The following is a 25086-nucleotide window of genomic DNA, read 5'->3' as shown; positions in this document are numbered from 1 at the left end:
AGGAAGCAAGGAAGGAAGCAAGGAAGCAAGGAAGCAAGGAAGCAAGGAAGCAAGGAAGCAAGGAAGGAAGCAAGGAAGCAAGGAAGCAAGGAAGGAAGGAAGGAAGCAAGGAAGCAAGGAAGCAAGGAAGGAAGCAAGGAAGCAAGGAAGGAAGGAAGCAAGGAAGCAAGCAAGGAAGGAAGCAAGGAAGCAAGGAAGCAAGGAAACAAGGAAGAATTTATGAAGCACCTACTATATGCCAAGCACTGTGAAAGTATTTTACAAATACTCTCTCCCTTGATCCTCAAAAGTCCTGGGAGGGAGGTTGTTATACCAGGGAGAAGGAGGAAACTTTTTTTGTTCTGTTTTGAGAGATCTTGCCCAGAGTTACACAGCTAGTAAAGATCTGAGTTCAAACATGGACTCGGGTCTTCCTGACTCCAAGTCCAGTGCTCTATGCACTATGGCGCTGTCTCTAAATAAAAATATTAACAACGGTGTCCTAACTTTCAATTCAATTTAACGAAACAAGCACTTATTAATGGCCTATAGTATGCTGGGTGCCACATTAGGTGATAGAGACAAAACCAAAAATCAAATGGTCCCTGCTCTGTCCAAGATTATATCAGTCTATCTACAAGCATTAATTAGGTTCCTCCTGTATACCAAGCTCTGGGCTGGGCACCAACCACACAAAGATAGAGAATGAAATAGACCTGCCTTCTCAGAGCTCACATCTCATTGGCCAAGACATGTACTTGTACTATCATTACATTAATTAGTTACAAAAACAACTAAATCATTTTTTTTTAAGAAAATAAAGCCATAGGAGGGAGACTGGTATTACAAAGATTACCATGCTGGAGTCAAGGGATCAAGGTTCAAATCCTGCCTCTGCCACTCACCATCTGGGCTACCTTGGACAACACTTCTCTAGGCCTCAGTTTCTTCATTTATAAAACAAGGGAGTTGCAGGATATGACTTCCAAGGTCCTTTCCAGTTCTAAATCTGTGATCTTAAAGACACTTCCAGAAGGAAGGACGACTTAAGATAATAGTTGGGATTTTATGTCTGATTAGGAGATCTTCCATACATAACAGGTAAATCCAAAACTCTGGGACCAGATGCCTCCCCTGGAAGCCAGGGACCTTTTATCCCCTAACCTGTCCTGCCAATGTCATCAAGGAGTAAAGCCAGGGTCTTCTTCCCTCCTCAAAGGGCTCTTGTTGCCCCCCTGATCATGTCCCTGCAAGTGCAGGACACCTCCTGTTTGCCATCTACTGATCCCTCCTCCTGACCACTGCTGGATGTGTCCCAGAGCTCATCAACATTTTGACTGACCCTTGACCCACTATCCTTTAGGGACAGGCACAGACCTTGCCCTGCTGGCCCCAGATCCTCAGGTCTTGCCACCTATCCTCTAATCTCCTCACCCAGGAACCATCTGTACTTTCCACCTGCCAAGGTCTGAATATGACCATGACCCCCTCACATTGGTATTTTCTCCCCCAGTTACAATGTGATTTCCTTCTGAACAAGGGCCATCTTGAGTGGAACCCAGTGTCTTGCCCAGAGTACATGAGTAATAAATGCTTTCCCATTGTGTTCCATTAATAAGGAGTCAAAGGATCCAGCTTCAAACTCTGGCTCAGCTGCTTCCAAGCTGTCTGATTTGGGCTAAGTCCCTTAGGCCTTAGCATAAAATGATGGACAAGGGCAGCTGGGTAGCTCAGTGGATTAAGAGTCAGGCCTAGAAATGGCAGTTTCTGGGTTCAAATCTGGTCTCAAACATTTCCCAGTTGTGTGACTCACATAAAGTCACTTACTCCCATGGCCAAGCCCTTACTGCTCTTCTGCCTTGGAACCAATACCCAGTATGGATTCTAAGACAAAGGAAAGAATTAAAAAATAAATAATAAGTAAAATGGCAGGCTTGGATGAGATGACCCCAAGTCCCTACTAGAGCACAAGCTGATGCTACTAAAGGACTTTTCAACATCTAGAACAAGACGGCAGGTTTCCTTCTTACCTTCCAAAGATCAGGGGAGCCTTCCACCAGTTTAGCCTTGGTGTGGCAGTATTTGAGTGCCAAGTGCAAGCATTCTGTCCCGAACTCCATGTCGTAGTCACTGCACTGTAGGGAAGAAGCAGACCTGAGAGTTAGAGAAATGTGTAAGTGACAGCAACGGAAGGAGGGCAACGGAAGCGATCCTGCAGCTCTCAGGCAGGATTCCCATCCTTTTTGTAGGTCAAGGATCCCCAGGGAGAGGCCTTAACTGTAGAAACCAAACGCCCAGGATCACAAAGGAAACCAGAGGTTTCTGAAAATGAGTGCGATTTTTCCCCATCCACATTCACAGAGCCCCTGGTTGTTGGTGAACCCCTGGCCCAGATCACTGAGGAGCTCTCGAAGCTGAGGCCCCAGGAAGTGGAGATGTTCCCCAGCACCTGAGGAGAGGGAGACGCTTTACAGTTAGGAGTGCAAAACTGTCTTCCCTCCAACCATCTGGACACAGGACAAAGAGAAGACACCCTGTTTCCAGGGCTCAAAGCTACTTCTGCAAGGATGTTCATCAAATGCCTGAAGGAATAGCTGTGATCATTTCTGTTGGGACAATAGAGCCTCCTGGGATGCCTGGATTTGAATCTTGTTCCTCACAAAAATGTCTTCAGGAAGAGAAGGCTCTCATTGGCCTGAGATTTAAGAAAGCCAACAAATAGCACTCTGCTTGGAAGAGCCTAAACCTCCATTGTCCCAACCTTGGCCCAGGTGCTCACAACAGAGTTCTCTGTGGCTATAACAATGGGTGGACCTTTTCCAACAGACAAGGGGACATCTGAAGTCTAATCACCCTGAGGAAATGGCTTTATAAACACTGATCTCCCAATGGCGTGCCAACACAATCATATCAAACAGAGAAAGTGCAGTGAATAAAGAGTAGAGATCTGGACCTCAGCAGCTCAGAGGGTTAAAGGCATCAGGCCAAGCCACCTCAATTTACAGATGTGGAAACAGAGGCCCATGCAGGGCAAGTGATGAACTCAGAGTCACACAAGGGTCCTACTGACATTTTCTCTGTGCCCACTGTGTGCCAGGCACCAAAGATGGCCCTCAAGAAGCTTGCCCTCTGGGGGAGAAAATGATCCAGCAAGCACTCTGGGAGAGTCTTTCCTTGCCTCCTCTCTGGGGCCACCTTCCCTGGTCTCCCCCTTGGAGGTATCACACCTCTGGCCATGCACACAAACGTCCTCCATCATGTGAGAGCTCCTGAGGCCAAATACTGTTCCAGGCTCAGGCTCTCTCCCTCCTCATCTCCGACGTCTGACTTCTCACCTTGTGCAGCACCACTCTCGGTCTTCTTTAAGCTTCCCATCTTCCCTATAAGATTATCCCCATTCTTCCCATCTAGATCTTGTTTTCATGCTATAGTCCCTGCTGGACTAGGAGCTCCCAGCAACAGGGACCTACCTCTCTTTCTCCCTTCTCTGCATCCCCGATGCTCAGCATGGCACCTGGCACATAGCAGGTGCTAAATAAATGACTGATTGACATATTTATGTATAATATTTATATAGGGCTCACTATATGGGCCCTATGCTAAGCACTTTGATAGAGAGAAAATACATTCAAAATGAGTATGGGGACAGAGGCACAAGGAGGCAGAACAAGGGTCAGAGGGGAGCTTTGAAGGCAGCCAAGAATTCTGAAGGAGAGAGGTGAAGAGGGAGGGTGTTCCAGGCATGGGGCACAGCCAGAGCAATGTCCTAGAGAAGGGAGATGGAATGCCATGTTGGAGAAATCGCAAGAAGGCTTTGTAGATGGACTGTAAAGGATGTGAAGGGAAGTATCCAGTACTAAGCCTGAAAAGTAGGAAGGGACCAGTTTGTAAAAGGAAGTATGAGTTGTATCTGATTGGAGAGGAAAGAGGGAATCCCTAGAACTCAGGGATCAGGGCAGTGAGATGGGCAGCCCTGGGCTTTTGGAACCTTTGGGCAGCCCCGTGATGGATGGAAAGGAGAGGGGAGAGGCTGGACACAGGCAGGCAAATTAGAAGGCTACAGCCAAGGTCCTAGTGAGGGATGATGATAGATGAAGGCCTGAGCTTGGGTGGAGGGTGGCCTGTTGAAGGGGGATTTGTAATTATTACCACGACACAGATGTGCCCCATCAAGTAAGGCCTACCCTTTCTACCTAGGCATCCTGAAACTTGCTGAATCCTTAGAAGAGAAAAGGTCCCACCTGTTTCCACTGAGCCTACCCATCTTTTTTTCATTTAAATGAATGAAGTTGTTTGTTTGTTCTATTAAAATAGCAAGTCTCCTCTCAGCAAGCCATGATCTGGGACAACCCTGCAAGAATTATGATGGGGAATGCTCTCCACCTCCAGAGAAAGAATGGCTGGACTCATCCTTCCCAACAGTGTATTTATGGTTTTATTTGGGGGTTTGGCTTTGCTCGTACAACAATGACCAACATGGAAGTGGGTTTTGCATGGCAATACCCAGGTAACTCCCTCCCCTCCTCCCATTAAAAGGGTATCATCTCTTAATGCACTAAATAGTCCTTCATGCCAGTGAGATGCCGCTCACTTAAACCCAAGCTCTCCATCCTCCTACTCCTGTGTGGGCCAAGTACTTCCCAAATCTGTCATTCCCGTCAACTGGAAATTGTTCATCTCAAGGAAATCTCATGTCCATCAGCCACCGAATTCATCTTCCTCCACATCAAAGTTCACTCTGGTTCTTCTGACCTTTTTCTTTCAGGAAAATTAGATGCCACATCAGCACACTACACTGAAGAGGAGGAAAGGATCAGCGTACCAGGAAGAGATGATCCAATCTCTAGTGGCTGCTCAGAGGCCACCTAGCCCTCTTCGAAAAGCTAGGAAAGTTGAAAGAAAGCATCCTTGGGAGTGAATTTCTTTGGTTCCAGGCTTCTAAGAGAAATTTCTCTCTTAGAAGCCTAGAACCCAAGAAATTGTTCTGGGATTGTCCTGAATCAGGACAAAGAGTCTACCATATTTGGGGGGGAGGTGGAGCTGCGAGCTGGGAACCCTTTTAGAAGTTAATACTGGAAGGACTCGGGCACACCAGGATCCCAACAACCACACTTCTGACCTTGCATGACTTCCCCAATCCAGGCCACCCCCACAAAATCTCCATCAAAGCTAGTCCCCTGGCTTCAGGCTCCCTTTAGGCAGCCTTGGGGAGTCAATGGCCACTTAATTCCCTAATTATTGTGACTCTACAGGGCTCATTTTATAATCCCACTTAGAAACTTGGTATAAGTTTTAATGAGCCATTTGAAAACTGTTTTTAAATGTTTTGTGGAGAGAAAGAAAAGACAAATTAAATAGGGTGTGACGTAAGATTAATTTTTCAAGTTCATTCATCATCATCATAGCAGTCAGATTCAATATTTCCTAATGGAACATGATATATGTATGCTGTTCTTCTCAATATCCCCTTGCAAATTCAAAACATCCAACTTTTACAGTTGGAAATAAACTACAAGTTAATTATGATCAGAACTTTGGAGCAATTTGTCCAAGCTGTACTCTAGTATTTCGAGCTAACCGATTGAATTCCTGTTTCCATTGCAGAGATTTGGAAATTTCCATTCTCTAAGTGAATGTCATGGCGTCAGGTGGGAATTGCCTATAGTGGTCCTTTGTAATAAATGATCTGAGGGGAGGAAGCGCAGATCCTGGCACCATCCACTCTGTGATTTCAACATGATTTCACAACATGCTTTCATCAAAGCAATGTGGAGAGGAGGGAGAGAGAATAATCCCAACACAATGGGGTGACCCCTACGGAAAACAGACAGAAAGCCATTGGCCAGTCACATGGGATTTAAAGGCAGAGATAGGCTGAGATCTTAAGAGTTGAAGGGAGGACCCTATCGATGAGCTCACAAGTCACGTAATCCTCCCAGGACCTCAGCCCAGTCTCATGGGAAGGATGCCCAAGAAAGCACAATAAAAAGGGGTGAAAACTTAACCCAAGACATGTATGTACAAGTATCTCAGTGTACAATCATACTCTCATTTCCATAATCAGAATCTGCTTCAAGTCAAACAAAATCGGCTCCCTTCTACTCTTGCCTACTGGGCACACCTGCATTCAATGCATTATCTTATCAAAGCTCTGTTTTGAAGCAGACATCTACCTCCTCCTATATTCCTGGTATTAGGCAACATACTGTAGAATTGCATGAGAGACAGTTATCCAGGAGACCTTGTTCTCAATACAACATCAGATTATTTGTTGAATAATTAAGATGGGATGATCTTAGCCCAGGACCCTGCCCGGGGGGAGAACACTGACGTGCCTGTCTCCAGGTAACAATGGGGAAGAGCTACAGAGGCAGACAAAGCTTCTCCTTCAGGGAAGAGCATTATTGTGCATTTCTTTGGAAGCTGATTTATATTTTATTCATTTCAATTTTATCTACACACCCACACACATTCCCATCAGCCCTGCCCAGCTCCACCAGAATCCATCCTTGAACCCAGGCCAGGAAAGAGCTGCCCATCCTGTTGAGGAAACTAGAAAACTACCAGTTGGCTGCTTCACTTCACAGCAGATCCTCAAAGGAAAAAGAGGAAATGGGAGGGAATTCTCTGCAGAGCGAATCCAACAGTCTCATATTTAGCCTTTACTGAGCTTCACTTTCCTACCCAGTTTTTCCAGGCCAAAAGCAATAAGTATGGTTCCAATGTGCAAGACACGGTGTTAAATGCTGTGGATAGAAAGACAATGATGAAACGAGGCCTGTCTGCGGGGGCACTTATCAGGAGAAACAACATAGTAGAGGCTGATGATGGATGGATAGACAGAGGAGAAATAGGATTGGCAGATATATGGACACTTGGATGGATAGGACAGATGAATGGAAACAGGCAGATAGACATTTGGATGGATAAAACAGATGGATGGTTGAAGGCAGGCAAAGAGATGAATGAATGGATGGATGGATGGATGGATGGATGGGTAGATGGATGGATAGACAGAGAGAGAAAGATAGAAGGATAGGCATAAGGAGGGAAAGACATGGATGGATGGACAGATGGATGGATGGACGGATGGATAGATGGATGGATAGACCAAGAGAGAAAGATAAAAGGATAGGCATAAGGAGGGAAAGACAGATATACATGGATGGATAGATGGATGGATGGATGGATGGATGGATGGATGGGTGGGTGGATGGATGGATAGACAGAGAGAGAAAGATAGAAGGATAGGCATAAGGAGGGAAAGACATGGATGGATGGACAGGTGGATGGATGGACGGATGGATGGATGGATAGACCGAGAGAGAAAGATAAAAGGATAGGCATAAGGAGGGAAAGACAGATATACGTGGATGGATAGATGGATGGATGGATGGATGGATGGATGGATGGATGGATGGATAGACCGAGAGAGAAAGATAAAAGGATAGGCATAAGGAGGGAAAGACAGATATACGTGGATGGATAGATGGATGGATGGATGGATGGATGGATGGATGGATGGACATAAAGATGGATAGAAAGACAGAAATTATATAAATTGATGGAAAATGGATGAACATTAGGATGAAGAGACAGACAGATCGATAAGTGGATGGATGGACATAAAGATGGATAGACAGAAATTAGATAGATACATAGATGCCTGAAGAGACAGATGTATGAATGAAACAGACAGAGACAGAGAGACACAGAGAGAGAGCGCGCATTTATTAAGGCTTACTATGTTCCAAGCACTCTGCAAAGTGCTGGTTGGTGAAAGAAACTTTGCTGACACCCACAAATGGATGCTGTGCAGTATTCATGGGCTGACACAAAAACTTCAAAAGAATACTACGAGATAACCGCCCTACGGTACCCCATTAACCTGGGCAAGCCAGAGGGCAGTTGAACAATCCACCCACGACAGCCGTCTCCCGGGACAAAACCCAGGGCTTTGGTCCCACTAACCGTCGGCTGCCTCCCTTCTCAGAGACCACATTCCTTCGCTGGTTAATCACCGTCGTCATTATCTGCCAAGCGCTGACATTTTCCTCCATGCCCTTCGATCCAAGCCAAAGCCCATTCCTTCCCCCAAGGATTATCATGAAATGAAGCAGGCCTCAAAGGCAAACACACTTCCTCCAAAGAGGAGGCACATCTCCATTCATTTCCAAATGATACTTCAATGAGAAAGCCCACATGGGAGCCAGCGATTGCCAGATCCGGTAGCCCAATGGCTGGGCCCCATCCCTCTACCCACAGCACCAAGTTAGCAAGAACCTCCCCAAATATGGACTGTGGGGGGCAAACCAAGGTCCTCGAGCCTTCCAAGCACGCCGTTTCTGAGGCCTGGAAACCTGATCATTTCTAAGGATACCTCAGCAGAAAACCTCTGCAAGCTACGATGCTTCTCGGAAAGTCCTTTCAGTGTTTTCACACCCAATTGAAGGAAGGAAAGCAGATTGGGGGAGAGGGGCAGGAGGAGGTAATTAATCTATGTCAAGTGCATTTTTAATAAGTTTGGTGTGTTTGTGTTCTAGAGTGGGCTTTTTTTTTTAATCAGCACATACTTGCTGGTTCTTGCCACATCTTGTGGAGTCTGCTAACTTGGAGGAGTTTATTTATTTCTGGCAAATGTAGTGGTTGTGAAAGATGGCAGATTGATAGCCCCAGGGACAAAGAGCTACCTTTCACTGGGGAACAGGTACAGCCAAGAGCCGGGCCTCCTGGGTTTCCTTTCCTGCGTCCACTTAAACAGAGGTTCTCACCCTCTGTAGGTGTCCTGGATCCTCCAAAGCCGATGGTTCCCTTTGCAGAGGAATGCTTTAAACACATAAACCGGCATGCACGAGATTACAAAAGAAACCAGGCTATCAAATTTCTAAATATCTATGGTTTTTCCAAAAAGCTCCCGACCCCGGGTTAAGAAGCCCTGATTCGGAGGCATTTCGGGGCACGGGGCACTCTTCCCAGTAGCAATTATGCTTTGGGAAGCCGCCTTCTTTCTAGCCCCCAGACCTTAACAAAACACAGAATGGCACCACACTTGGTGACAGCTGGTGCCCTTTGTGCCTGTCACGTTCACCATCACGAGTGGCTCCCTTAGAAAGAAGCAGCAACCTTCCCTGCCTCCCACAACAATGTCTGAAATCGAGAAGAATCTTCCTTCCCCCAAAGCCATACATAGCAGGAACTCCCAAGGTCCTTCACAGCCAGCTGACAGTGAGAACAAGTGTAGCCTAAAGACATCCTGGTTTGCTTTTGTAGAGTGTTTCGTTTCATTCCTTTTCTGGAAACTTCTTCAGGGCAAAAGTCCCCTCAGAACGGCCTCCCTCCTAGGGCTCCGCCAGAGTTCCTGGAGGCCAAGGATGGCAGGAAGAAAGGCCAGCTGTGTCTGAGGCTCGGGGCAGTGGAACAGCTGGAAAGTGACCTGAAGCGGAGGGTTAAGGGGGATGGGGTGGGGGAGGAAGTCGGTGGGTGCCAAGGACAGGCAGTGTGAGGGGTCCTGCTATGCCCCAAAGGATGCCCACTCATGTGCCCCCAGGGCACGGACTAGTACAGGGGGCAGTCATGGGAGGCCACTCACCTCCTTTAGTCTCCAAACTGAAAGGGGCATTTGCTGAGCCCACCCAGTGCCTTTTTGGAAGCACTGAAGATGGGATACAAGAGACAGAGTGAGGATACGGGGGCACCATGGCTTCATCGGGTCACTGTGGCACTTCTCTCCCTTCCAAGAAAGCCAGCAGGCAAGGGCACCAGCTTGAGCACTCACCCATCCTTCTTAATACTCCGGGCAAAGTCTGAACCCCAAAGAGTGAAGGAGTCACACTGGGGCTCAGGGACCAGGTTCAGCTTTCTCCCTTCTCCCCTCCTTTCATTCAGGACAGATCCTGACTGGGTCCGAGGCCTTTAGGGACATGGCAAAGGACAAAAAGGAGAGTGTGAACTCAACTTAAAAGTCATCTTTTTAAATGCTCGTTGTTGAACATTTACTGGCCCACCACTGGTTCAAAGTCACAGAATTACTAAGTAGCAGAGTAGAGATTCGAACCCAGATCCTTGGTATGCAAAACCCATAGCCTCTCCAGTGTGCCATGTTGCTGCAGCGATCAGGTTCGTCATCGTAGAGGCCTCAGCCAGAATCCAAATAGCCATCAAAAGTCTCTCAAGAATAAAAGCAAAGGCAAAAGGGCGCCCACCAGCCAGCAGGTCACAGGATGGCCCCGGCCCTCTGCCCAATAGCTTCCCACCAGGTGCAAACACTGGGTATTCTGCATGGCACCAACCCTTAGCCTCCAGCCAAAAGGAATTCTGCATAATTGCATTCACCTTCCCCAAGTTCCCTCCAAAATTCAGCTCCACTAAGCTTTCCTCTTTCCACTTCCTGCCTCATGATGCTGGAGATGGAAACCCACACGCACACGCCTGCACACACACACGTGCCCTCCGCCCTGGAGCTGGGGGTGACAGGAAGCAACTGCACTGATGCTCTGAGATCCTCTCCCGGCAGACAGAACAGAGAACAGCTCCCCATTCTCCAGGGGCTCCCAGGGGGTCCGTCCATAGGATGGACCCACCATACTCCGGGTCTGCTTTGCTTTGCCATCGACTTAAGGACAGAACTGATTGGACGGTCTTTGGCTCTTTTTCCCAAGACCCTTCTGGCTTGCTGCGGAATGGCAGACCCAAGGAGCCGCGTGTGCGTGTATGTGGGCAGATACACATGGATGCATGTGGGGCCATACATGCATGTGTGTCCATATATAGGCACACGTGTAGCACATATAACATGTATAGATCTAAACAATTAGGAATGTGTGTGAGAGAGATGGAGAGAGACGGAGACACAGAGACAGAGAGACAGAGACACAGAGACACAGAGGCAGACAGAGACAGAGAGAGACAGAGAGAGACAGAGACACAGAGAGACAGAGAGAGACAGAGACATAGAGACAGAGAGAGACAGAGACATAGAGACAGAGAGACAGAGACAGAGACACAGAGAGACAGAGACACAGAGAGACAGAGAGACAGAGACACAGAGACAGAGACACAGAGACAGAGAGAGTCAGAGACACAGAGACAGAGACAGAGAGAGACAGAGACATAGAGAAGCAGAGAGAGACAGAGACAGAGACAGACAGAGAGAGACAGAGACAGAGAGAGATGGAGACAGAGACACAGAGACAGAGAGAGACAGAGACACAGAGATACAGAGACACAGAGACAGAGAGACAGAGAGAGACAGAGACACAGAGAGACAGAGACACAGAGGCAGACAGAGAGAGACAGAGACACAGAGACAGAGAGAGACAGAGACAGAGAGAGATGGAGACAGAGACACAGAGACAGAGAGAGACAGAAGCAGAGAGAGAAGGGGGAGACAGAGACAGGCAGACAGACAGGGACACAGAGACAGGGAGAAGGGGGCGAGCTCTTCCCAGCCCCTCCAGGCTGCCTCTGAGCATCCCGATGCTGGTCCCAAGCTTGCTCGATGGAGCCCGGAGGACGGGGCTGGCGGCTTTCATTGTTTCTGCCATGCTGCTTGTCCAAGAGAGCACAGAGCGTCCAGGCAAAAGGAGGAAGCGGGCCAACAACTCCCTAAAATGGCCTTCTAGGCCAGGGAGGCCCCGGGTGCCCCCCTTTCCCACCCCACAACCAGCAGCACCTCCATGGTCCCCCGCAGCGGGCAGAAAACCCTCAGTCCTGCCAGCAGCCTCGGCACCTCCGAGCATTCTCCATGCAGCTGGAAAAGGCAATGAAGCCTCTGCAGAGCAGCTCTCACGGCCCAGAGCATCCTCAAGGCAGCTAGAAGGAGGCTACTTCGAGCCCCTGCAGCGGCGCCTGGGAAAAACCAATCTATTTCCCAGAAGACTCAGTGCAAGAGTCTCTGCTAACTCTTGGCCCTCGGGAGAGGCCGGGCTCCCTGGGAGGAAGGCGGGGGCTCAGCCCTGTGCCGGAGGCAAAGGAGAAGGGTAGAATCCAGGCTGGGAAGCCAAGCCGGTGGGGATGGGCGCCCAGGTGGCCCTGCGTATGTGGGCTCATTTTCAGTCGCACCCAACTCTCCACGGCCCCACTTTGGTTTTCTAGGCAGATACTGACGTGGTCGGCCATTTCCTCCCCCGGCTCATTTTACAGAGGAGGAAACTGAGGCCACCAGGGGGAAGTGACTGGCTCAGAGACACCCAGCTAATAAGTGTCTGAGGCTGGCTGGAACTTGTCTGTTCAAGCACTGGCCTCCCGTCTCCTGCTGAAACCCGGCTCTTTGCCCCCGGCCTGTCCTTACAGCAAGTTAGCTTCGAAAACCGAGGCATCCACGGCTCTGCGACTTCCCTGTGGGTATCTGATGCCAGCAGAGCCTTCCAGACTGGCCTCCCAGAACAGACAATCAGACTTTAGAGAATGGCTTCCTCTGCAAGCAGGCCAACAGCTCATGGGCTAAACCAGAGACGGTCATGTCTGGGAGCTCCTCAATCGCTTCAGGCCACACCGGACAGGCCAGTCTGAGCTGGGATCACAGTCAGCCCCATCTCTGCATTCAGGAGGACTTCAGGTCATGAATGGGGTGACAAGGGGAGGGGGGAATGGCCATGGGCACCCTGCTTTTATTAACCTCCCTCTTCCCAGTGCAAAGGCTGGTGGTGCACTCCCTCTCTCTGCCTGGGTCTCTCTCTGTCTCTCTGTTTCTCTCTCTCTGTCTCGCTCTCTCTCTCTGTGTCTCTGTCTCTGTGTCTCTGTCTCTGTCTCTCTCTCTGTCTCTCTCTCTGTCTCTCTCTCTGTCTCTCTGTCTCTCTCTGTCTCTCTGTCTCTCTCTCTGTTTCTCTGTCTCTCTGTCTCTGTCTCTCTGTCTCTCTCTGTCTCTCTGTCTCTCTCTCTGTTTCTCTGTCTTTCTGTCTCTCTCTCTGTCTCTCTGTCTCTCTCTGTTTCTCTCTGTCTCTCTGTCTCTCTCTCTGTTTCTCTCTGTCTCTCTGTTTCTCTCTGTCTCTCTCTCTGTTTCTCTCTGTCTCTCTGTCTCTCTCTGTTTCTCTCTGTCTCTCTGTCTCTCTCTCTGTTTCTCTCTGTCTCTCTGTCTCTCTCTGTTTCTCTCTGTCTCTCTGTCTCTCTCTCTGTTTCTCTCTGTCTCTCTGTATCTCTCTCTGTCTCTCTGTCTCTCTCTGTTTCTCTCTGTCTCTGTCTCTCTGTCTCTCCCAATGTGTCTCTCCTGTTCTCTCTCTGTCTCTCTGTCTCTGTCTGTCTGTCTGTCTGTCTCTGTCTCTCTCCCTCTCTCTGCATTGGAGTCAGCAAGGAGGAATCCCGAGTGTGTCCCTTCAGCCAGTGAATGCTTTCTGTCCTCCCCATGGAGCAGGAGGCCGGTCCTGGTGGCCAGGGGTCATGTCTGGTAACAATTCACCATACCTAAAAGCTGTTGCTGAAACTCATTGGCCTGGAGTACACCCGGAGAGGAAGATACTGAATGAGTCTTGGTTGAGTGAATAGTAACGGAGGGGAGGAGAGTTCAATGGTACAAGTTATTTTAAACTAGACATTGAAGAGTCACCTAAAACGAGCATCAGGAATCTATTAGGAATCCGGGGACTAGAGCCCCATCATTGGGAAAGACCTTGAAGGTCATCTGGTCCAACGCACTAATTTTACAGATATGGAAACTGAGGCCAAGAGCAGGTGATTAACAGGTCCCAGGAGGGATGAGGTATGGAGCCCTCTCAGAGCCCTGCTGCTACGGGCATCCCTCTCCCACTGAACCCCCCCCCCCCAGCACTGATGGGGCAATGCTTGCTGCCCCATTGATGCATCAGTGGTTGCCCTTCTCACCCCATTTCTCTAAGGAAGACTCCTCCAAGAACCCCTCTGCTGAGGAGACCCGGGAGGCCCTCTGTGCCTGAGGGATCGGCATTTAAACCTTCCTGGGCTTGGAAACCGAATCCCTCTGGCCATTCCCTCGTCTTAGATACTGGAATGGTGGGGCACAGGTGAGCCGGGTGGGGCCAGATGAGGTGGGTGATTGTTCAGAGTTTTCCTAGTCTGGACTCCCTTTTATGAGGTCTGACTGTACTGGGGGAGAAAGAGGAGACAAAAGAAATGAGTCCCTTTTGCCCCCGCCCAGTCATGATCCTCTCCACGCTCGCCCCGGGCCAGTCCTCGGATGGCAGGCCCAGCGTCGGTCACTGGGTCCAGAGCGGAAGAATGGGCAGCTTGGCAAGGCCCGCCAGAGTGAAGGCCACTATGGAAGAAGGTGTGGGGGCGGGGATCTTGAAAGAGGACATGAAGGGCCAGGACGGAAGGATAGTGGCGGGTTCAAACTCCGCCTCTGCCCCTTCCTTCCCGTGACCTTGGGCATGTGGCTTGACCACTGCAGGCCAGGGCAGGCCCAGATCACCTCTGAGGTCCCTCCCAGCATTCACTCTTGGAAGGTCTTGTTTCCATGACTTCAGAGGAGTTTCTGCAAGGAAATAGTTTCCTTCAAGGAAATGAATCCAGAGCCATGAGCGGAATAAGCCAACCTTCCAGGAAACAAAGCTCCTTCCAGGAAGAGAGAGGAAACGGCTTCTCAGATTTTGCTGAGTGATGTCCATCCTGGCCAGGCACCACAGGGCCGCCATGCTACGGAGCCTGGACCCTTATAAACAGAACTGTAGGAAAGGAGGAGGGGCAGGAGGCCTGCTTCAAGAGGAGGGGGGCTAAGGCCTCCCTGGGGGTCACTGAACACGTGTCTGGAGGCTGTTCCCTGGTCAGGCAGGGGCTGGGCTCAAAGACCTCGGAAATCATTCGGTTAGTCATTCAATGAGCATTTTTACTGTATAAGTGGACATTTTCCATCCTTTGGACTTCATCGCCCAGCATTCTTTCCTCGTCCCAAAATTCCCTTTTCCCTTTCCTGTACATGCATTGTTTGTATTATAGTGGTGGTGGCTCTGCCCCCTTGTTCTCTTTTTCCATGTGGAAAAGCTGGTGAGCTCTCAGTTTCTCTAGCCTTATACTTCCCCTTTGCTTCAAGTTAAATATTAATAAATAGTATTAAATATGATTCTTGGAATATCGAATATAATATTTTTTAATTTACGTTACCAAGTACCTACTATGTGCCAGGGACATCCATGCTAGGGCTAAGGAAACAAAGTCTAGTCAATCAATCAATCAAACAGCATTCTATAAGCATTTACTAGGTGCCTGGAACTGTGCTAAGCGAAGCTCAAAAAGAGGCAAAGGACAATTCCTGCCCTTCAGAAGCTTCTAATCTAATGAAAGAGGCAGCGTGTAGGTACACATATAGAAAGCAAGCTATAGATAGGAGGACTAGCAAATAAGAGCAGAAAAGCCCTAGAATTAAGGGGATTCGGAAGTTCCATCCTCGCTTCCTCATGCAAACACTTCAGAAGCTTCCTTTCTGGGAGTTTGGAGCCTTCTCTTTCTCCCAAAACCTTTCTCTTCCGGGCTTTCAGGCACCCCTGAATTTCTGTCACAGTCACAGAGCACAGGATGACATCCATAAATATCTTTAATCCTCCAGTAAGCTCATCATAAAAGGCAATCTGGCTGGGCTGCCATGATTTATTCGCAGTGAACCCAAGCTGGCTCCCAGAGTCACCACGTCTTCCCTTTCAGTGTCCACAAACGCCCCATTCAACCATCCAACCTCAAATGTTTCTGTAATAGACTTTCACCACACTGACCTGCAGGTTTCTAGAAGCTCCTTCATCTCCCTTTCTGAGAACCAGGACAGCAGCCCACTTCCCCTTCCAGACACCCTTAATCAAGTGTTTGTGCAGGTCAGGTGGAAGCACCAGGCATGGATGGAAGAGAAGATCTGCATGTGGGGGCTTTCATTCATGTACAGGAATGTCTCTATGAATTAGATGGGCAGCGACCATTTCCCACAAGTCACCAAAAGTCCATTCTAATCCTTTTTTAAAAATCCCGTGCCTTCCATCTTAGTCAATACTGCGTATGGCTTCTAAGGTCCCTATATCGGACCCTGGTTTCCTACTGATCTCTTCCTGCATCACCAAATGCCTTTGGGAAACCTCAAGTGCTCTGTCTTGTGGGCATCTGAAACTCAACAGAGAACTTGTCATCCGTGCCACCAAACCGTCCCTTCTTCCCAACACCGCCAAGGACAGCACCATCCCAATCAGCCGAGCGCACGACCTCGGCTCCTCCTCAGCTCATCACTCACACTCATCCCTGTAGCCAATGTGTGGCCAAGACCTACTTTTCCTCCCTTCGGAATATCTCTCCCTACAGCCCTTCTCTCTAGTCCAACAGCCCCCCTCATTCAGGCCCACATCATTCCTTCCTGGACTAGCTCTATAATAGTCTGCTAACAAGTCTCTCTGCCTAATGTCTCTCCCCATTCCAGTCTACCTTCTGCTTAGCAAAGTGGGTTTTTTTGTTCTGGACTGTAGATCTGAACCCTCTTCTCAGTGAGTGCCGGTGGCTCCCTGTGGCACCCAGGATAGAGGATTAACTCCCTTGTCTGGGACCCTGGACCCTTCTGATCTCCTCAGTATTCTTACCCTTTCCTCCCCGGCAGGCAGTCTCAGAGCAGCAGAACTCACACATGACTCCCCGTCTCCCATCGCCATGACAGGAGTGGTCCTTCCTGCTTGGCATGTTCTACCCCTGCATGAACCGCAGGCCACAACTTCTCTGGCTTTTTTCCAGACTCATTTGCAATCCCACCTCCCGCAAGAGGCCCATCCTGGTCCCTCAAGCTGCCAGTGCTGTCCCTTCGGAGGCAGCCCTTCCTGGATGCACAGACCTCATTGTTTCCATGCTGTCTCTCCCCTTGGAAAGGGCCCTCCTCTAGAGAGCCCATCGCCTCCCTTTGTGTCCCCGTCTTTGGCACAGTGATGAGTGCCTAAAAAGGCTTTGGAACAGGAGGCAAGTGACAGAGACAGGACTTGGAGGCAAGTCTTTGGACTCCAAATCTGGCTGTTTCACCCGCCCCATCATCGATTCCATCTGAGCAACCATTACAGACTCAATAGTATCCTAAGTACCGCCAGAGATATGGACACACATATATGTATTTATGTGTGTGTGTATATATATTGTTGTTGTTATTGGTCAGTTGTGTCTGACTCTTCCTGACCCCTTGTGGGGTTTTGCTTGAAAGAGGTACTAGAGTGGTTTGCCATTTCTTTCTCTGACTCATTTGACAGATGGGGAAACTGAGGCCAACAGCTAGTAAAGCAGTGTCTGAGATCAGATTTGAAAGAAGACCTGGCATTCTAGGCCTTTATTCAGCAAGCAACTGGGTAAGAAAATGGCTTTTCCCATTTGTCTTTCTACAACCACGTTGTAGATCATAAAGTTGTTCTGAGCAAGTGATGATCTGAGCAAGCCCTTCTGTAAACTGAGTCCTGACGAGGGGAGAGGCTCCCTCGCAGTCAAGGGGGCAGTTTCTCCCCACCATCAGAAATGCAGGTAAATATGAGCCCCCGACGTTTGGAGGGAATAAAGGGGGGCCCCAGAGGGTGCATATTTGCACTCTCCCCACAGGAGGTTCTGCTACCTGGTACAACATGAGGACACGCTCCAACACGATGCTCGGTAATGTGCTGGAAACAAAGGACATGGATGCATTCCACCATCCATCAGGATCAGGTCATGGGGAGTCAGTGGGCTTGCCGACCAGGGATTCCTAATGCTCTTAATTCTTCTTAAGATACTGCTGGAGGGAACACACAGGCAGCACTGAATAATGGAACTTCCCTTCACAAGCCAGTGAACAAGCCCCGAGAAAACTCTGGACTTAAGCCCCAAGTTTAATTTGAAAAGTGGCAGTGAAACATGAGACCACCTTGGAGGAGAAGGAATGAAAAATCACCTTGTCTAGGAAAAAAGGGAAGAAGTTATTCTTAGAAAGGGTGGACCTGGAATTCAGGCCTGGCTTTCTGATTGCCCTCCGGGCTGTTATGGTTAGCAAGAAGGTGTGTTTCCCAGAAAGGAATTCCAGTGACATTCAAAGCAGAAGCTTAATGGGCCCTCAATGAACAAAAAAGGGGAGAATTCAGGTAGTAGAAAAGGACCCATGTGGTCACCCAGTGTTGCAGGAGGAGGAGGAGGACGATGAAGAAGAGGAAGAGGAGGAGTAGTAATAACAATAATAATAATAACCACCACGACAACACCGAGATCAGGCTAAAGTTTGCAGAGCACCTTATATGTTAGATCTCACAAAAACACTGACGGGAGGTTGTTGTAATTCAGTCCTATCTGACTCTTCACGACCCCATTTGGGGTTTTCTTGGCAAAGATACTAGAGTGATTTGTCACTTCCTTCTCCAGCCCATTTTACAGATGAAGAAACAGAAACAAACAGGGTGAATGACTTGCCCAGGGTCACATCGCTAATAAATATCTGGGGCAGCATTTGAACTGAGGAAGATGAGCCTTCCTGATTCTAGGCTTGATGCTCTACTCCCTGTGCCCTCGAGCTGCCCTGGTACTGAAGGTACCCATGGGCATTATCCCCACTGTAACCTGACACTGAAAATGGGCTTCATGGATTATTCCAGATCAGGAAGGAAGGTAGGACCTGAAGGAAGGTCTTGTTGACTCCAGCTCCAAAGGCAGAACTGGATCCACTGCACCGCCCTATGTGTAACCTCAGAATGTAACCATTACCCCAGGGTACAGTCAGCATTTGGATAGAATCCAAGAGATAAATAGCTCCCATTTACAGAAGCTCATTAAAGTTTCCAGAGAGCTTTACAAATATTAACTTATTTTATCCTCACAACAATCCTAGAAGGTAGATGCTATTATTATCCCCATTTTATAGATGAGTAAATTGAGGTAAACAGAAGTTATATGCTCTCTGTAGAGGGTCCTAAAGCACAAAAGTCCCAGAGGCTAGATTTGAACTCAAGTTGTTTTCCTGATTCCTGGTCAGAGACTTCACCCTGTCTATCAGGTGGCTGCCCAGAAGCATGGGAATTAAGTCAAGAGAAACTAAATGCAGGGATTGAAGAGGATCAGATCCTTTCTAACTGCTGATTTGGGTCAGAGACATTCTAGTCTAAATGTTTGGGGATTCACTGATAATACAGGTAGCACTGATAAAGCTTTTCAGAAATTAGCTCACTGGATCCTCACAATAACCCAAGAAGGTAGGTGCTATCTATTATTGTCCCCATTTTACAGATGAGGAAACTGAGCTTGAGAAACATTAAGTGTCTTGTCCAAGGACATACAGCTAATAAGTGTCTGAGATAGGATTTGAATTCAGGACTTCCAAAATCCAGCCCTCCATCCACTGTGCCACTCAGCTGTCACTAAGCTAAGAAGCCAAAGACTAACCCTTTCACCTGGAAAAAAAAGACAGGAAAATCCAAGTTGTATAAAGGGATAACCTTAAATTGTTTGAATAGCATACCTGCATCTTTTTTTAATACCTAAGAAGCATGCAAAGACATCCTTTAGAACACAACAGGCTGTTATCTTCAATACAAAGAGTTTCCCTTAAATCAGTTTCCTTGTTTATTATTATTTTCATTCAAATGACAGACCATTTAGGTGTAGAGTGACAATAAATGGTCATTTTCCAAGTTTCCTTTTTCTGATGAGATCTTGACCATCTCCAAGGCTCCTCTTGAACCCTTCCCTCTCCCTCCCTAAGGCAGGACAATCAATTTCTAAGTCTTGTGACTCAGCCTCTCCATTCCTCCCTCATCTGCCCTCCCACTACAAAGCATCTCATTCAGGTCCTCAAACCCGGCATAGGTGTGAATCCAGCTTTCTCCTTCCTGCCCTTGGCATCACCCCCAACATCCTCATGCTCCCTAAGCACTAACTCTTCTTTGTGATTTGTCCTGTGATTTGTTACTCAACTACCATACTATAATACTCCCCCCACCCCCCACTGGATTCCCTGCTTCCACTCCAGTCGCTTCCCCTCTCTATTCCAGTCTCCAAACAGCTGCCCAAATCATCTTCCTCAGGAATATGTCTGACCACTTGACACCCCCAGCACCAAAATCATCAGTGGCTCCCCTCTGCCTCGGCACAGTGGAGAGCTAATAAACTCTTTTTTTTTTTTTAAACCCTCACCTTCTGTCTTGGAGTCAATACTGTGTATTGGCTCCAACGCAGAAGAGTGGTAAGGGCTAGGCAATGGGGGTCAAGTGATTTGCCCAGAGTCACACAGCTGGGAAGTGTCTAAGGCCAGATTTGAACCTAGGATCTCCCATCTCTAGGCCTGGCTCTCAATCCACTGAGCTACCCAGCTGCCCCCTAAACTCTTAATCATACACATGACTGCTCCCTGAAGTTACCCTATGTCCTCGGTTACCCTGGGTTTGCCTCCATTATCCTTCTAGCAAGGGTTCTTCTAAAAAAGGCACAGCTTGCCCACAGGGCCATAACATTTACTTTGTTTTTACAAAGAAGTATCCCAATTCCAAGCAACACCCAAGTTTACAGAGCCTCCAGCAGCCATCTTGTCCAATGATTTCCCATTCACTAACTCCAAGAGAAAATTTTTGGAATTCCAAATCCCAGTTTTTAATCTCTCTAATAGTGAAAAGGAATTTTTGTTGGAATTTTTTTTTCCTAAAACTAGGCGAAAATTTCCCTCTTTGCCCTTCCATTGCTTCTGATTCTGCCCTCAGGGGCCAAGCAGAACAAGTCTAATCCTTCCTCCTACTGGAAAGTGCCATCATTGCGCTGGGTCTACTCCACCTTGAGATAAACTAAAACCTCATATGGCAAGGAATGGAAGCCCTTCACCATCCTGGTGGCTCTCCTTGGAGTTCTGTAATTTGTCAATTCCCTTCCTCACTGTGGCACTCAAACCTGAGCTTGGCAATCCAAAATCATCTGACCACCAGTAAGCATCTCCTACTGCAGCCATAATCATCTCTTGGCTGGTCTTGGCTGCCATTGCCCACTTGACTCCAACTGAGCTTGCTACCACCAAAACACCCAGGCCTTTTTCAAACAAACTGGGGTCTGGCCATTTTTATCCCATCTTGTGGTTCTGATGTTGATTTGCTTAACCCAAAGGTCTGACTAGACATATGTTCTTCCTCATCATCATGTCCAATGATTTTGTCTTTCAGGCTTTTTGGGAACCAGGACTCTGTCATCAAGGGGGACCACCATCACTCCCAAACTTGTGTCATCTATAACTCTGATTAGGGGGATATCAATGCCTTTATCTAGGATATTGAAGAAAGCGTTCAATGGCATGGGGTTCAAGCACAAATCCCAGGGGCACTACACTAGAGACCCCCTTCCAATCTCACAAGAAACCATTGCAGACTGCCACATGGAAGTATTAGAATGTTTCCAGCTGGGTCTCAGAATACAGAAATGAAAATCATTTTTTTTGTTGTTATTTTTATTTTGTTTGTGGGAAGAGAAGGGGGGTAAGAGAAAAGAGGAAGGGGAAAAGAGCTGTTGAGAGGTAGATTCAGAACTGGTATCATAAAAAAAAAAACACTTGTCCAAAATTTCAATGGGTAACTTCTGGAGGGAGAGAGTTCCCCATTGCTGAAAGCATTCAAGGGGAGGCTGGATGCCCATCTTTTGGCAATATTACAGAAGAGATTCCTGTTTAGGTATGAATTGGACCATGAGCTCAACAAGAGCCATTCTGGGACATGACTGCCAAAAATGTGAATGCACCAAAAGAACTCGTCGTCTGCCTTGAGAAGGATTTGGCCCACTCTGGGGCACTCTGAGCTTTACTGGCCCCCATTTAAAGACTTTGATTCTACTGCTGGCCAAACAAGAAGTAAGTGTGGTCAAGACTTGACCCAGAGTCTCTAATTGCGAGATGAATGTTCTGTTCACTTCACCACCCTGCCTCACCCACAGGCATGGCCATTTACTCCAAAACAGAAGCCTCTAAATTTCATAAGTTCTTCCACAGTCATTTATTTAACACCCTACTACACAGTGGGCACTGTACTTGGCCCTGGAAATACAAAGACAAAAGCAAAATGGTGGCTGTCTCGATAACAAGAATTTGTTGGGTGTGTGTAAGGTAGTAACTATTGTAGCCTGAGCCTCAGCGATATATTTAGTCAACAGACATAACGACACACTTGCTGCACTGCCTATATTATACAAAAGCAAGCTGCCTTCACACAGGGAGTTGATTGATGCTAATGGCACCCCATTGGTGGCCCAGTAGTCATGGTTGGAGGTCATGATATCAGAGTGCCTAATCCTACCTTGGGGTGAATAGCACAGCCATATAAGGCCAGGCGAATCAATAAGCATTTATTAACATCTGTTTACACCTATGTGTCACATATCAACTGAGCACTGGAAAGTCAAAAACTGAAACAGCCCCTAACCTCAAAGAGCTTATAGTTAGTCATATATCAAAATATATAGACTATATTCCAAGTAAAGGCAATGGGATGAGACTAAATGTGATTTAATTGATATAGGAAGCTCCTAGAATAGGTGAGCCCCTCTACCAATGGAAGTCTACATACACTTTGTATCTGATGGTCTCAGAAAGCTTCCCAGAGCACTAAAGAGCTTATGACTTACCCAGGGTCACACGATACAGTCAGTGAGAAACAGAGTACCTTTCTCAAGTACCTTAATCATTTTCTTAATATTGACCTAGTTTCCAACTCTGATATAAATCAATGTTATTCTGTAAATGTGGCAAAAATAGTCACTTCCTGACCTATTTTCTCTGGGATTGGGCTGGCCTTCTTAGAAACTTTCCATGATTATTTTAAAATCAAAATTGCAGATCTTGAATATACCTCTCTCTAGTCTCCCAAGGTCACTGCACCTTTAACAACAAAGCTGACTATTAAAAAGGGGAAATAGATGGGGATGGATCTGGAGCTCTGGCACATGACCAAATGGATGCAATTAACCACACATGAACCAAGTGTGCTACGAAGTTCCAGAAACAGAATCATCAAATTGGAACTAAAAGGAATCTTAGATGGGACAGGAAGGGAATAATCATTTATATAGTACCTACTATGTGGCAGGCACTAGTTAAGCACTTAAAAAAAACAGTATCATTTAAATTTCCCAAGAACCTCACATGTTAGATGGTCTTATCATCGTTATTTTAGATCTGAGGAAATTGAGGCAAACATAAGTTAAATGACTTGCCCAGGGTCACAATGATATTAAGTTCCTGAAGCCAGATCTAAACTCAGATCTCCTTAACCCTGCATTTCATCCTCTGTACCGCTGAGATGCTTCCTTAATGCACTATCTATCTACTTCTTCTGGTCCAATCAATTTAATTTAACATTCTTTGGAAGCCAGTACCCTGTACCCTGTAAGAACCCTGAGGTAAAACAATTATCTTTGGAAACTCATCTCAGAAGGAAAAAACAGGAAGGAAGGAAGGAAGGAAGGAAGGAAGGAAGGAAGGAAGGAAGGAAGGAAGGAAGGAAGGAAGGAAGGAAGGAAGGAAGGAAGGAAGGAAGGAAGGAAGGAAGGAAGAAAGGAAGAAAGGAAGGAAGGAAGGAAGGAAGGAAGGAAGGAAGGAAGGAAGGAAGGAAGGAAAGAAGGAAGGAAGGAAGGAAGGAAGGAAGGAAGGAAGGAAGGAAGGAAGGAAGGAAGGAAGGAAGGAAGGAAGGAAGGAAGGAAGGAAGGAAGGAAGGAAGGAAGGAAGGAAGGAAAAGGAAGGAAGGAAGGAAGGAAGGAAGGAAGGAAGGAAGGAAGGAAGGAAGGAAGGAAGGAAGGAAGGAAGGAAGGAAGGAAGGAAGGAAGGAAGGAAGGAAGGAAGGAAGGAAGGAAGGAAGGAAGGAAGGAAGGAAGGAAGGAAGGAAGGAAGGAAGCTGTACAGATCGAAAGGCTGGGAATCCAATTAGCCCCAGACTTATCTTAGGATAAGGACATAGACCAGATGTGCTACTGGGGTCCCTACCATGCCCATAATTTCAGGCCATCCTCTCATGAAGCAGTCTTCCCCAACTCACTCTCAAGGGAATTCCAGTGTTCCTATCCAAACACGCACTATTCATCTGAATGGTTGGAAGCTACCTCCAGTACTCAAGAGGTTGTAGTAATAGTGAGACAGACCTCAAGGCCTAGGAGAAAAGTTCTGGGGACCAACAACCCCATCAAATCCCAAACTTCATAAAGACAGACTTCCCCAATCATCTGAATACAGAAACGCCATTGTCCCTCCTGTGCAACTTGAAATAACAGCAAGCAGTAAATGCTGGAAGCCACAGGGTTGCCCCTAAGACATCAGGGGTTGCAGAGACAACTAGAACCCCAGAACCTCATAAATCATCATTGCAACAAGGGAAAAAATTAGCTTTTATTCACTGAAGAGGATTAATGGAGGCCCGCCAGAGGTTGATCCCACAGAACTATTTCAGACATGACTAATCTCAACAACAATAGCTGTGCCTGGAGATGCCAACATTAAAATCACTAGAGAGTTAACAGTCCCTTCTGTTGGGTTATGTCTGGCTTTTCTAGGCAACAGATCAATAGGCCGGAGCCCTGCCTGAACCACAAGTTAAAAGCTCAGCTTTCTCTCTCCTCCATTCTTGGCAATGGATGAGACTTCACTGTGATACACTCAAGATGAAAGCTCTGTTACTGATTCAGACATCTGGGGCACTGCACCAGCCGCTGCAATGGCTCATCATACCCAAGACACATCTGCCCTCCCTAACCAGGTCCTACTTGTATAAACAGGATAAGTGGGAAAACTCTTAAGAGAGGATGCATCAGTCACTTCAATCTTTAAAAGAGATTGCCAAGGCTCTATAGAGTCATTGGCTTAAGAGAGTTGGAGGGAAGGAATTAACAAGGAACAAAAACCCATAGAGAGAAGACAGATTCCTGCACATTCCTTGGGAATAGGAAATTCATTTTCTAAACTTTAAAATCATCATCATCATTATTATTAAAAATAGGCTGATGAGTTTGGCCTTTATTCAGAATGCAATTAAAAGCCACTGAAGATGGTTTGGCATTGGAGTTAACGCAATTAAGGATGTGCTTTAGAAAGATTCATTCCCTAGCAGTGTGTCCAACAGACTGGAAAAAGAAGGGCTAAAGACAGACCAGTTAAGCGACTGCTGCCATTCTAGATAGTGAGTGCCATGAGGCCAAGGGGAATGTCCGCAGCATCTGGCACATGGTTAT

At 47.4% G+C, this 25086-nt stretch overlaps 1 protein-coding gene across 7 annotated transcripts in view; it reads right to left on the bottom strand.

The window, feature by feature from the left end:
- Positions 1-25086, bottom strand: part of CRPPA (CDP-L-ribitol pyrophosphorylase A) — a 249321-nt gene that overhangs the window by 191881 nt on the left and 32354 nt on the right. For all 7 annotated transcript variants that reach the window (XR_473753.3, XR_473754.3, XR_008912541.1 and 4 more), the window contains exon 4: positions 2010-2114. Coding sequence is in view for 4 of the 7 variants with exons in the window: in XM_007505429.3 (XP_007505491.1) it covers positions 2010-2114 (105 nt within the window). In the remaining 3 variants the exon portion in view is untranslated. The remainder of the gene's footprint in view (positions 1-2009; positions 2115-25086) is intronic.

This window comes from Monodelphis domestica, chromosome 5, assembly GCF_027887165.1.
Source record: "Monodelphis domestica isolate mMonDom1 chromosome 5, mMonDom1.pri, whole genome shotgun sequence".
NCBI lineage: Eukaryota > Metazoa > Chordata > Mammalia > Didelphimorphia > Didelphidae > Monodelphis > Monodelphis domestica.
The sequence above is the reverse complement of the archived record's forward strand: the minus strand, read 5'-3'. Positions and strand labels throughout refer to the sequence as shown.